At 31.6% G+C, this 15,597-nt stretch overlaps 1 protein-coding gene and 1 long non-coding RNA gene across 2 annotated transcripts; both read left to right on the top strand.

Annotated features, from left to right (window-relative positions):
- On the top strand, positions 698-6,419 carry LOC107605933. The gene is made up of 2 exons (XR_002350444.1): positions 698-1,256; positions 4,283-6,419. It is a non-coding gene; the product is annotated as an uncharacterized LOC107605933 (long non-coding RNA).
- LOC107607711 (rust resistance kinase Lr10-like) lies at positions 9,800-14,564 on the top strand. The gene is made up of 3 exons (XM_021106293.1): positions 9,800-10,383; positions 11,966-11,986; positions 13,466-14,564. Exon 3 carries the CDS (start codon positions 13,720-13,722, stop codon positions 14,455-14,457), a length of 738 nt encoding a protein of 245 aa, XP_020961952.1. The 5' UTR covers positions 9,800-10,383; positions 11,966-11,986; positions 13,466-13,719; the 3' UTR covers positions 14,458-14,564.

Raw genomic sequence — 15,597 nt, forward strand, 5'->3', positions numbered from 1 at the left:
ACACCATTAAAAAAACAAAATAGCCAAAATTCATTGTATAGAAAATTGATATCAACTTTTATAAATTATAATTTATAAATTATAAATAGATGATTACTTATTCTATAATCTTATGAAGTACCACAAGAATTTTCTTTTTGTATAAGTTTTCTTTTTAGTTGTCGTTCAACATTTCTTTGTCTAATTTTCTTCTTCTACATTTCTAAGAAACAAAAAATATTTTACTATTCCTTAATGTAATAAACTGTTAACAATTATGTTGATATAGTGATGAAAGAAGGAGAAACTTTGTATTTGTATTTATTGTTTATTTATTTATTTAAAAATATAACAAAAAAATATGAGAGCAATGTGTTCCTTTTAAACTTAATTTTCCTTTTGAATCCTAGCTAGATTTGACAGCTAATAGGGGAGAACATATTACATATGTGTTTTTAATGCTTAGATTAATGCTTAGTTTGATAAAAAAAAATTTTTGAAAAAGTTGTTATTTTTTTCTAAAAAGCAAACATTTTGTTATTAAGATCTTTTAAATGAATATAATATTTTACTCATTTGAATTATGGAATAACTATTATTTTCTTGTATATATGGCCATATATTCACTACAGCAAATGCTGAAGATAGTGGCGATTAATTGGTAGCTGTTTATCAAACTGCCACAAATTGATAAGATTAGACTGTTATAGGCGCGGTTTGTGTTTCAACTACAAAAAGAACCAAAATAACGGCAGTTTTCTTTCCAATGGCCACAATCAAATCAACAAGAGAGCCAAAAGCCCTAAGGGCTCCCGTCACTCACTCGACCAACTTCACAGCTCTGAAATCTGAATGACTCTCCCTTCTCCAACCCTGGCTTCTCTTTGACCACCAACACAGCGCCACCATCGATCATCATCCCCAATGTCTCCGTCAGAACCACAGAACCACCATTGTCATCTTCTTCTTCTTCTCCCATTCTTTCTTCTTCTTCTTCCACCTTCGCCGAACAACCCTGGGAAAACCCTTCTCTCTTTCTTTTCCTGTCTTCTGCCTTCTTTGTCTCGCCACTGGCTCCTATCCAGCGCCGTCGCGACCATCTTTTTCTCCTCCTTACAACCTTGCACTGTGGCTCTCTAGCTCGCCCCTGCCTCCCTCATTTTCAGTCGCAGAATCAGAACAGAGCCACTCCAGTTCTAGCGAGTTCAGACGCAGCAGCGGCTGGTCATTGCCACTGCATCCCTCTCTCCTAGCTCTTGCTCTATTCTTCGACTCAGGTTCTCAGATTACCTTTTCTTCTATGTTTTAGTTAATTTAGGATTAGTTATATGTTGATTCTAGTGTTAATTTGATTTAGTTAAGATTATTTGCTATTGTTAGTTGAGTTTAGGTTAGAATTAGGATTTTCTGATTAGAATTAATGTTAGTTTATACATAGTTAAACAAGCTATTAAAAGCTTCTTGAGTTTGAATTTCAATTTATTTGGATTGATTAACTGATATTTTGCTGAGTCACTATGAAATGCTGCTGATTTTTCATGTCATTGGTGCTGAATTTTAAATTGGTGTTGCAAAGAATACTTGTTAGTGCTATTTTTGTGTTGTTTATGCTTTTGCATGCCAAGTGTTCGACAATATGCTAAGTAGTGTTTGGTGTGATCTGGATGTTGTGGAATTATACCTATTAAAATTATATCAAGATTATTCATTCTTCATATATAGATGTGAAAAATTATGAGATTGTCATTATGAAAGTTAAGTTTATATATGTTATTCTCTATGATATTATAAAGGTAACTATATAGATGCTATTACGATGATGAATTCTCTTATCTACTAATGTATAAAAAATTGGTTTTACACTCTTTAGTCCACAACTTGATTAAACTAATTAACAATCAAAAGCCACCATCCAAAAATTGATTACTATGCTAAATGAATGAGGGAGAAATGGTCTTCATCTTCTTAGCTTCTTCATGATCACGACTTGAATAGCTATGTTTAGCTGAAAAACAAAAAGCATCACGTCTAAGCAAAGGGAAAAAAAATAGAAGAAAACAAAAAGTTACGCGCATTACTTGTGGAAAATTAGTGAATGGACAGTGATTGATATTCATATCAATCTTTTGTGCTTGGAGCACATCATACGAGTATATTGAAAGAAAATTTTCCTATAGGACAAAGGTAAACATTACAAGTTAATGAAAGTATTATAAGTTAAGTGCCTAGAATTTGCAAAGAACATTATTGTTTAAGGAAGTTCCCATGAATTAGACGTGTATAGTGACTAGTGAAACGAATATTTGATGAATCCATTGCAAAGAGAGTGAGTGGACTTGGGAGAGTGATGATCAAAATAAACGAACAATAGAGAGTGAGTTCAAACGAATATATATCACATTTTTTCTTTAATTTTTCTTTTAGTACCACCATTACTTATATCGTAATTTTCTTTTTTCTTTTTCATGAAACCTGGTTGGCATAGTAGTTAGAATTTCAATTTAACTTTTAAAATTATTCGATATTACGATTTTAAATGAGTAAATCGATTTTACAAAATTTATACTAGGTCTAACAATTTTACTATTTAAATCTTATTAAAATCTTACTTTTTAACATGTACTTAATTTACTTTTTTTATTTCACATAAATCTCAATTTTTTCTGCCTGGTTGGCATTGTCACTCTTTATCTATCTCTCCGAAATTGACGTTGCAACTTGCAAGTTGCAGCACGACTTTGTCAAAGTCTGATTTTTGTTTTACGGGTAATTGGTGAGTGGATTTTGTGACACTGAATTCTTGTTATACTTTCAACCTTCAAGTTTTTATTTTTAAAAATAGTTTATTACAATTGATTTTTAAAAAATAACTTACATTAATGTGAACCTTTCACAGCCAAAATAATCTATCTTAAGGCACTAAAAACTTTTGGAACTTATATAGTGCAAATATATATGGTGTGATTCGATGGGAAAACTGAAGTCTGGATATACAGTTGTTTACATATAGATATTTGACACTCCCATAAAGGTGTAAGAACACCATACTTGCATAAAGAGAAAATTAATTGTTGGAACAGAGTTTAAAAAAGAGAGATAGATGGAGAATGAGTTCTAAAAAAAGGCCTCACTAGCGGCTGGAAAATATGATGGCAAACTACCAAACTAAGCTAACATAAACACTACATACAATTTACTCCATGTAGCTAACTGTAATACAAGCCAATTAGCATTTATATTTAGATGATATCATCAAGTGATTTTTATTTGACAAGTTAAAGAAAATACAAACTTTTCATACCACTCCAGTTAAAAATCAATCCAATTCTTGAATCACTCCTAAATCTTGGGTAATCTTGTTTAGAAGATATTTTAGATTATTTTGATTTATTTAATTAAAAATAATTTGTAATTTAAAAAATAAATAATAAATAAATATTCTTAAAATTAATTATATTGAATTAAATCTGGTTTTGAATTAAAACTCTACTCAAATCCTGAATTTCCAATTCCAGACCCTAATTTCACTAACCCTAACCTTTCTTACCCAACTTACTTACACATGTAATCTCCCTTTCACACCTGTTTGCTACTCAATGAGCCACGTTACTAATTCGTTACTAACTCCTCACCGCTACTCACTCACCATCACCATTCCTTTTTCCTTTTATCCCACCCACACCCACACAGAAAGAAAGGAAGAAATCAGAAGGAAGAAACGAGGAGGGATTGAGAGTGAGGAACCAGAGCCGCGGGAAGAGAGGGGAGGAGAGGAAGGGTGACGCCGGAGGAGAGAGCGAGTTCGCGGAGGAGAGCCAGAGGAAAGACGCGCCGTTGCTGTGCGAAGACCATCGTCACCGTCGAGCTCGCCATTCCATCGTGGAGCCGTGACGCTGTCGCATCGCCATCGTGCTTTCTCGCCGCCGCTGCCGTCGATGGAACCATTATCGTCGGAGGAGCCATTGCTGGGAGAAGCCCTAGCCATCACCGTCGCGGATGAACAGGGGAGAAAGAGAAGGAGTGACATGACGGGAGAGAAGGGGGACCTCCGCCACTGCAACGGCCGCTGGCGAGTTGCACGCCACCATGGAGTCACCATTCTTGCCACCGTTTAGCTGCTGCCACTATTTCTCGATTTGACGAACATGCTCCTTGTTCTAATTCCAGTTTTTTCGATTTCCGAAACCTGTAACTTTCTTCCTTGATCTGTGATCAATTTATCCTTCTGCTATATCCCTGCCCTAATTACAGTAGCATGTGTTTTGCTCTAGTCATTGCTAATGCATTTCCGGGATAATCATAGTTGGTGCAGTTGTCGCTGTTGCTGCCTTGAAGGAGTTGAGGCTACTGCCGCTGCTCTGGCTGCATTGAGGGTTGCTGCCGCTGTTGAAAATTAAGGGATAAAGAAAGGGGATTATCGCGGTTAGTTCCTACGGGTTCGACAAATCAAGGTAGGGGGTTTGTTTTAAAAATAAAGGTTTTAAAGTATGAACGCCAATAACATTAAATGAGTAATTGCAAATAGTTTATGGCTTCTTTGTGTGAATAATTGTTGGAATTGAGTTGAATCATAGCTGTGATTGGTGATTGGTTTAATGATTTCATGTAGTAATTATTGATGATGTTGTGTGTTTTGAAGTGATACATGATGATAGTACTTGTTGATGATGGTTTTGAGTATGGAATATTGAGATGGTTGCTGGAAATTTATTTGATGAATCATAACTTGAGATATGTTGTGATAGATGAGATGCTAAAGAATGGATGCTGTGATAATATGATTACGTTGCACCTATAATGTGAAGTGGTGAAATATTGAATTAAGCATTCGTGGGCAAATTTTGTTAGTTTAAAGAAAGTTAGAATTATGGTTTTAGAGGAATTTTAGGCTTGAATATAAAATATGGTATGAAGGGTTGTTAAAATTACTTAATGCAGAATTTTCTGCATAATTGGCAGCAGCTTAAAATAAAAACTGGGAGCAATCTAGACATAATTCTTTATCCAAATTATTTTTCTGTCAAACTTCAAGAAGTCGAGATTTCTCCATAAAAATTTCAGGGAATTTGGCCAAGTGGTTTGGAAGATATGAATTTTTGAAGTTTAGTGGTTGCTGCAGAATTTTCTGGTTTTCTGGTTTTGCAGTACCAACTTCCAGACGCTATAACTTTTGATTTATTTGGAATTTTGAGTTGCTTCCAAAAGGGTTTTAAAGATATATCAGTCTATTTTAAGTGAGTATAAATTTCACATCCATTTCTATTTTGTAGAGTTAGTTATGTTTCTTGGAAGTTGGGCTGTTTGCAGGAAATTCAGAACTAATTTAAAGAAACAGGGCAGCACTTTCAACTGACTTTTAATTAACCATACGAGATGCTATGGATCTGAAATTTATTTGTCCTAAAACTTATGAGTGTTAAGTATATCCTCACCAAAATTTAGCCGTAATGGATTAGAATTGAATTTATTACAGATTTATTAAAAACAGAACTGCTTGCTGTATTTTTTTCTAAATTCCCTTTAGTGCAGCAACAGATTTTATTAAGTTGGCTATTTAATTCAATTCTAATCCAAACGTGGTGAAACTTGGCTTAGACCTAAAGGATATGTCCAAATTTAGCAGAATGTATGAACTTAGTTAAACAAAGGTGTGTACGTTATCCCTAGGAAACGTTTAAAGTTAAATGGTGATGCAGAGGTACACCTAGTTTCATGGTGATGTGGAGGTACTTTTAGCAACTTGGTGATGCGGAGGTGTGTTTAGTTGTAAGACGATGCGGAGGCATAATGGAAAGGAAAGAAAGTAAGAAATAAAGGGTGGAAAAGATACTTAAAGGGAAAGAAAAAGAATGAGGAACAAGGAATGAAATAAAAGTTGAGAATTATATTGAATGGGCTTTTGTGCCAAACTGCTAATGCGAAAGGGCCCGCCTAACTGATAGCCTGAGATTGCTAATGCGGGAATGTTCGCCTAATTGATAGCACTGTTCCTTACTGTGATACACATTGAACTGTTATTATAATGAGGCCTAATTGACACGGGTAACCGTGATGCCAATATGTCTAATTGACACAGTAAAGGGACCATATTCGGGGTTCACTCCGAGTACGTCGGGTTGCGGGTAGACAACCGACGCATGAGCTCATGGCCTGCGCTAGGAACAGGCATGCATCATCTTGTTTGCGCATTTACATTTGATTGCGTTTGCTTTATTGTTCATTTGTGATTGAGCTGTTGTTTTGGTGATTTGCTTGTGTGCTTGATGAATATTTTACTTGTGTTGTAGTCTTAATAATGTATTTAGGAATGTTGTTTATGGATAAGGAACTGTTAATGTGACTGGATTTTTGTGTAAGTAACGTGATTTAAAGAAAGGAATTTAAAACTGTTTTAAGTGAAATTGTTTTTGTGATATGAACTAGCTATTTGTATTTACTCTGTTTATTGCGGCATTCACGTTCCCTACTGAGAACGTGTGCCTTTGTTTTCACCCCAAAGTTTTTAAAAAACCTTTTTCAGAGGTACAGACATGATGGCTAATTGAAAAGCTACGGACGAATAGAAGGCTTGTTTGGCTAGTTGCTTCTGGGTTTATTTCCCCTCGCCCTTGATGTCGTAAAGTGTTGTATTTTTACAGAGGGGGTAGGTTTGTATTTAAGTCTTGTATGAATAATTATTATGTATTAATATTAATTATGTGAGTATATGTTTATCTGACATAGTTGAGCTGAAGTATATACAATTTAAAAGGAATTTCGTTTTTCTTAAAATCTATCGATCAGTTAACGTGTAGAGGCTCAATATTAAATAGCTAATAAAAGGAAACTAGAGTCGTAACGCCTTACCCTTAGTACGATCATGACGTGCTAGAAGTTAAGGTGTTACACGTGATAAGATTGAAATTATAATTTTAAATTATTTTTTAAAATTAATTTAAATTATAATAATTTGATTAATAAAAAAATAACATGTTATGCATTATTTTTTTTAATCTAGTATTAATTAGATTAATTTTAAAATAGTTATTAATCAGTTTTAATAATATATTTTTTTCAATAAATCAGATATATATATACTGAATGTGATCATAAATAATATAATAATAGTTAAATCTATCAACAAATATATTGGCTATTATCACACTATAAAACAAATTAAATATAAAGACTATTAGTACTTATAAATCTATAAAATCACCCTGTCTTTGATTCGTGCAAAGGTTTACTTATCAAATAAACTTAAAATATGAACAAAAAAATATTTATAAAATGGACCTAGCATCACTTGAAAGAATAATGAAAAATAATCAACTTACTTTATTATTCATGAGAATCATTTTTATATAAGTCGTCTTGTTCTTGTAATATTTTAATGGGAGTTTCCATAACCTTATATATTAATTTTGTTATATATATATATATAGATTACGTAGTTTTTCTTAATATATATACGTATACATAAATAATTCTATACATATACATAAATAAAAAATATGTGAATTACATTTTGTTAAATTCTATGTTACTGGTTATTAAAAACATCTAAATCACATATATTAATTATTTTTTTGTTATAGTTATTTCATTGTATATATATGATTATTTTTTATTCTACAATCGTGCAATAATTTTTTACTTTTTATATCTATATATATTCCTCAATTCTGACTCCATTCATACGTATATTAACAGTTTTTTTCTAATAGTGATGTTTTAATTTTTCGTTTTCCTTTTTTTCACGTATCTTTCTTTTTTTTTAAATAGTGATGTTTTAATATTTTTTCCCTTTTTTTTAAATATATTTTTCTTATGAATTACATTACTAATCTGAAATATAAATGAGAAAAAAATGTGATACATATATCCAAGAAAGAAAATAAACTTAAAAATCAGACAAAAAAAGAAATTTTATATTAAAAAATGTAAAAATAATATATTCAAAAATAATAGTCGCAATATATAAACTGAGTGAATAATTTAAATTTCTCTAAAACTAATTTAATCAAATACTAATATTAGAAATAAATTACTTAAATAATATTTAATCTATTCTAGTCCTTAGACACGTATAGATTAGATTCATTCTCGTAACAATAACCAACTGAAACAACATCGTAAGTTCGAACATTTAGAATTCGTGCAAATTCAGATCATTCCCTTGTTCTTTGAAAACCTTATGTATCTCTGATAGAGTTGCATCGCAATTTCTTTTATGGAAAAGGAGTTACGAATGTGGCTTTGGTATGTTGGAAACCAAAATTCGGAAGTCACTATTTATATCTGAGTGTGACACCCATTAAACCCTAAAGGTCAAATAAAATAGTATCTCTGGTTTTATTCTCATATAATTCTAAATCAAAAGTAATAATGACTTATTTAATTCAATATTTATGATAATAAATGAGATGACCATTATATAAGTTATTTAATGTAAAATAGCTTAATTTGTGATATATTAATATATGTATTGCCCAAAAATAAATTAGAAAATAATAATTTCGTAACAAAATAATTATTCAATTTAAATTACAATTAATTGATTGATGGAAATTATAATAAATTGTATGATGTTTAAATAATTAACCAAATTAATTAGTTGATATAATTAATTTATTATAATAAATTAAATTTAATGAGTTAAAAAAATAAATAAAAAACACCATCAGAAACATGCCACGACAGTTTTATCATTAAGTGCATAAATTTAATTTTTATATAATAGAATAGATATTTACAGATTATTATATTAAACACAGACTAAAAAAACACACTAAATAAAATAAAAGCATCAATAGTAAAATATAACGTAAAAATATATTATTTATTAAATAATTTAATATTTATCTCAATCAAATTAAATAATAAATTAGTTATAATTAATTTAGTTTAATGAATCAAACAAAATTTAAAATAATTTGATATTTATTCTAATTAAATTAAATATTTGAAGTTATGATGATTAATGTAATTAAATTAAATTGACGCCCAGGGAGGGTCATACAAATATCCACGAGACTTGGTCAAAATCCTTGGGAAGAAAAAGTCAAGAAACTCTTAGATTTTGGAAACAATTGAATTAAATTAGAAAATGATGTAAACTTTGATATTTTGTAAATCTCTCTCGAAGAAATGTCATCCCTGCTGCTGGTGATGTTGTTGCTGCTGTGCTGTGTAAGCATGAGAACAAGTGATGCAAAAAACTGTTCATTACTATGGTGCGGGAAACATAACATTTTTTTTTTAAACAAAGAAAGCTCAATACTGTAAAGTGGAGCAAACAAGTTAAACAACAAAACTACATGGAAAAATATAATATTTTAGTCTAAGTCAACAATGCCATCAACAACCTGCAGAATCACTAGCAGTCTATTCATTGTAACTCTGGATTGTTCTCTTTATTACGAAGTCAACACCTGTTTCCTTATCATTAAAGATCTTAGCATTTCGTTCCACCCAAATATTTTAAATCACTGCGAAGAATCCAGTCAGCCACCTCTTCTGTTTTTGTTTTCGCTTATGCCAACCAATCCAACTCTCAAACAGTTCTCTAATGATACCAGGAATAACCCAATCTTCATCAAAGGACCGCAACCAACTGCACCACACCTGCCATGTAAGGTCACAGAGAAGAAATAAATGTTTGACTGATTCTACCTCTTTCTTACAGAGTACACAGATATTATCAGTTGGCAAAATAACGCCTAGCCGACTCAATCTCTCCTTGATATTAACTCTACCAACAAGCACAAATCATCCAAAAAGCACTGCGGGAAACATAACATAAAGCACCCTTTCAGGCTTCAAAACAGTCAGTTCACTGTGGGGACCACAGGTACACCCTCTCTTGCGAGGATCATCACCAACTTTTCTTGTATTGGAAATCAGCCAAGTTCAGTGTTCAATCAATTAACTACAACAACTACACTATCCGATTAGTGGATGCAAATTTTGCCTTACTGCATCATCATCATCATCACTACTACTCTAACTCTTCCCTCCTCCTTAATTATTCCTTAGCCTCCTACAATTTCAGTGATTCTGAAACTGAGCCGTATCAGTATTTTTTATACAAAGTGAATGGAGATAGGCTTATGTTCATGAAGCAGATGATATATGTGAGGTGCATCAACGACACTTTCTATGTGAATTTTGATGGCAAGTCTCTCTGGGAATTGGGGCTGAGAGACTCGTGTTATATAGAGTGGATGTATCCAACATCTTGGCCTCACGATGAAGAATGCAAAATCAACAACATTTCATGTAGAGACAACCGCAACATGCTTCTCTATGGTTTTGAACTTTCTTGGGCAGTTAGTTCTTGCAACCGTCACTTTTGGTACCGAGCCGAGATCGATGATCATAACAACGTTAATTGTTATCCTGTTTTTGTGCCACTATTTGCAGGTTTGATTGCTCAATGTTCATTCTTAAAGTAGTGTATAATACTTTCTTAAGTTATTTTCCATAATGATTCTTAAGATACTTGGAATTATCCAATTTGGTTATTGCAGTTTTAATTTCACTATAATGGAATTATCCCATTTTTCGGTGATGACTCAGCTGTTTCAGTGTGCTATCTTGTGTCACATTGAAGTATTCAAGAGTTAGTTTAGTTGGCCAAATTGCAATTTAGACCCAATTTAATCCCTTCTTCTCTATTTAACCCTAATATTTTTTGGTTCCTCTCAAATCTTCTGAACCTTATCTTCTGGTGCTTCTTCCTCCTGTTCTTCTCATTCTTCTTCTTTATATTGATGGGGATGCATGGAAGGAGGTAAAGGAGTCGTATTGACTTTTTGCTGCTAAGCTAAACTTTTGTTTTTGGAAGTTGGGTCTTAGTGGTTGTTAATAATTGAAATTTTGAAAGAAAATTTTGAGCTTTTTGTAGTGGTAGAAGAATGGATGTTGATCTAAAACCTGGGCGAGATGCTTGATTTGGAGTGTTGAATATGATGGTTATGTGAAGAAAGATTGAAAACTACTTATGAGTGTTGTTGAATTTTTGAAGATAGTGATGAGAGTGTTATAGTAACATAGCACATTTTTGTTGCTGACTTGTTGTTGAGGGTAGATTCATAGAAGATATGGCTTCAACCTCTCTTTCTCCAAATGCATCATCTTCTGCAATCTCTCGAGATTCTTCTGCTAATCCAACACCATCATCCCAATCATCTCCATCTTCTTCTTCTAAGACAAATCAAACCTCTGATACCCCTCCTCCTCCTTCAGTTCCTGTAACCTTTCCTCTAACTCCATCCCTTCTTTCACCACCAGATTCTCCACCAATCTCAACACCCTCATCATCAACTCTTCTACCACCACGAAAAGCTCAAAATTTCTTCAAAAATCTCAATTTCTAACAACCACTAAGACCCAACTCCTAAAAACAAAAGCTTAGCCTAGTAGCAAAAAGTCAATACACCTCTTTTACCTTCTTCCACGCATCCCCATTGATATGAAAAAAACATGAGAAAAACACGAGGAAGAAGTACCAGAAGATACTATTCGGAAGATTTGGGAGGGACCAAGGGTTAAATAGAGAGAAAGAAACAAATTGGATCCAAATTGCAATCTGATCAGTAGTTAAGTTAGTCACTGCACATATAAGATAGTCAAATCAGTATTAAAATAGCTGAGTCATTATTGAAAAGATGTCTAGGAACATGATATTTGAATTTTTTAGAATTTATTAGAATTTTTTAAGTTTTTTTAGAATTTTTTAAAATTTTCTAAAATTTTTTATGATGTTTTAGGATTATCTAAAGCGATCAATCTAAAAGATTATTACAGTGAAATTAGAATTTTGATGACTAAATTAAATAATTTCGTGAATTTTAGTGAGTATTATAAAAATTTAAATATATTTTCTCTCTATTTTATTTATTTATTTATTTTCAGTAAATCATGTGTCATAACATAAATCCTAACTATTTCCTTTTTCCCCCTTTATGCATGTTTCTTGTCCGCCCAATTCTGCTGATTGCAGGTATTCTAATTGGAGAAATAAGTAAGTCCTTGTATTTCCCACTATAGTATTTTTATCATTTGGGTTTGAAACTGAGAATTTTGAAAGTTTATGCATTGGACTGTGATTACCTCATGGAATTAATTAATTATAACCTGTGGAATTCTGCAGCAACCAGAGGAACGGAAACATTACGAATACCTTGATTTAAAGTTGACTAAGCAAATTGCATAAATATTATCATTAATAGAAAATATTTTCAAAACTAACAACTCCAAATTTGTATGATTAGTCTATTTATATATCTTTTTCTACGATTTTTGTCAGAGTTTTACTTTGAATTCTATTCGTAGTGCTTTTTAGAGTGAAGATTCAATCGACTAATTTAATTTGTCTATTTTTATGAAAGATAAAATAATTTTTATAAAAAAATACTTCAATTTTAAATCTTTTTATTTTGTGACAATATAATTTTTCTGTTAAAAAATTTATTAAATAGTAACGATAATTATTTTTGTATAAATTTTATATGTAAAAACTCTTTAACAATAGGATCAACTATCACCATCGTTACCACCACATTCCTTATTCTCCTTCTACTATTTCTATTATGTAATCATATTTTAACATTATCATTATCTCCAATACCAATACCATTAGTATCATCATAACTAACACTAATACCATCAATATTAATGTTTTCTTTTTTCATTTCTTATTCGACGCTATTTTTTTTAAATAATTTTTATATTGCGATTACTTTTTTTCTTGCGATATTATTTTCAGCAATAGTCTTTTTTTTTACTTAATCACCATCAGTAAAATTTTTTTTTAAAAATAAACTTATTAATAATTTATGGAGCATTTAAAACCTCCACAAATTATAAATAAAATCTCAACAAAATTAATTTTCCGTTACTATTTAATGAAATTTTTAATAAAAAAATTATATTATCCTAAAATAAAAAGGTTCACAAGCAAAAATGGCCTTGCCTTTTTTGAAATTGGACAAAGACTGAGTTTAGTGCTTACTCATTATTTTAGCATATATAAATGGAGACGAAAACACTTATTTATGTAGGACACTATTGAAGATTTTCTACAATGTGACAAACTATATATTTAAGGTGAAAAACCGTACACTATTTCTCTTGGAGATTGGAGTAGCATGTGTTATTGAGTACTACACAATGAGTATGATATAAAAATACATCATACCTCATAATATCCTTTTTTATGACAATTTCAATCCAAAAGCTCTGATTTTGGACTTGCAAGGCTTTATCTCATTGATAATGGTATTGTGTCTCCGACTGCAACAATTAAAACTAAGACACCTTATGATTTATTTGCTCTTTTTTCTATCTTCCTTGCAGCTCTGTATGTTCTTGTCAAATTTTTACTAGTTGGAGTTCCATTCATCATTCTTTTATGCATATATAAATGGCGACGGAGGCATTTATCTGTGTATCCGACTATTGAAGATTTTCTTCGAAGCGACAATAGTATTATGCCAATTAGATATTCCTACAAGGATATCAAGAACATAACAGGTGTTCAAGACAAAACTGGGGAATGGAGGCTACGGTTCTGTCTTTCAAGGAAAACTTCGAAGTAGCCGCCTTGTAGCCGTCAAGTTGTTGAATAAGGCTAAATCCAATGGCCAAGAATTCATCAATGAAGTGGCTACTATTGGTAGAATTCACCATGTCAACATAGTGCAACTTATTGGTTTCTGCGTAGAGGGATCAAAGCGTGCTCTCATATATGAGCTCATGGAAAATGGATCATTAGAAAAATACATATTTTCCCCTCAGAAGAATGATTCCTTAAGTTGTGAAAAACTCTACACCATTTCCCTTGGAGTAGCACGTGGAATTGAATACTTGCATAATGGGTGTGACATGAAAATTCTGCACTTTGACATCAAGCCTCACAATATTCTTTTGGATGAGAACTTCAACCCAAAAGTGTCTGATTTTGGACTTGCAAGACTATCTCCCACTGATAAAAGCATTGTGTCTCTGACTGAAGCAAGAGGAACCATAGGGTACATGGCTCCTGAGCTTTTCTACAGAAATGTTGGCGCAATCTCATACAAAGCCGATGTCTATAGCTTTGGGATGTTGTTAATGGAGATGGCGAGTAGAAGGAAGAATTTGAATGCACAGACTGAAAATTCTAGTCAGATATATTTTCCCTTTTGGATTTATGATGAATTGCAGGATGGAAGGGAAATAACAATAGAAAATGACACAGATGAAGAGATGAAGTTGGCAAAAAGAATGATGATTGTGGCACTGTGGTGTATACAAACAAGGCCTAATGATCGACCTTCAATGAAGAGAGTTGTGGAGATGCTAGAACAAGACGATGACTTAGAAATGCCTCCAAAACCATACTTCTACCCACTTGATGCACTCACAGAAGAGAATGTTGAAGATACTACAACTCATAACAGTTCAAAGTTATCCTCTAGTGACGTCTCTTCAGTTAGTGATTCAAAGGAATAGAAATAATCTGTCTGGACTCTACTTTGATATAATGTTGCATATTCTGTATCTAGCTAGCTTGTGTATATTAGTATTTCTGATGTCTATGATGATAATAAATTCGTTCCTATGTGGTCTATATATACTTTTTCATCAACTTAGATAATATATATGTGAACAATAATATTATAAAAAATAAGTGACATTACCTTTTTTCTAATAATTACGATGAACTCTCTTATCTACTAATGTATAAAAAAATTGGTTTTACCCTCTTTAGTCCACAACTTGATTAAACTAATTAACAATCAAAAGCCACCATTCAAAAATTGATTACTATATATGCTAAATGAATGAGTGAGAAATGGTCTTCATCTTCTTAGCTTCTTGATGATCATGACTTGAATGGCTATGTTTAGCTGAAAAACAAAAGCATCATGTCTAAGCAAAGGGGGACAAAAAAGAAAACAAAAAGTTGAGCGCATTACTTGTGGAAAATTAGTAAATGCAGTGTTTGATTTGCACATCAATCTTTTGTGCTTGGAGCACATCATACGAGTATATTGAAAGAAAATTTTCCTATAAGACAAAGATAAACATTACAATTTAATGAAAGTATTATAAGTTTAAGTGCCTAGAATATGCAAAGAACATTATTGTTTAAGGAAATTCCCATGAATTAGACGTGTAGTGAAACGAATATTTGATGAATTCATTGCAAAGAGAGTGAGTGAACTTGGAGAGTGATGGTCAAAATAAACGAACAATAGATAGTGAGTGCAAACGTGTGTGTATATATATATATATATACCACATTTTTAGCTATTTATTTTTGAATAATACTACACAATTAAATCTTTTTATGAATTAAGTCCAACTAAATTAAATAATAACACTTGGAGTAATGCTATTTATAACTTTTTGTTATTGTTAGACTAACTTAATTGAACTTAGTTAACAAAAAGATTTACATGTGTATCATTACTCTTTATTTTTTTTAGGATCACCATCATTATTTATATCGCAATCTTCTTTCTTCTTTTTCATAAAACCTAGTCGGTATAATAATTAGAATCTCAATTTAACTCGTAAAATCTTATGATATTATGATTTTAAATGAGTCAATGAATTTTATAAAATTTTAATTATTAAATCTAATAA

This window comes from Arachis ipaensis, chromosome B07, assembly GCF_000816755.2.
Source record: "Arachis ipaensis cultivar K30076 chromosome B07, Araip1.1, whole genome shotgun sequence".
Classification (NCBI taxonomy): Eukaryota; Viridiplantae; Streptophyta; class Magnoliopsida; order Fabales; family Fabaceae; genus Arachis; species Arachis ipaensis.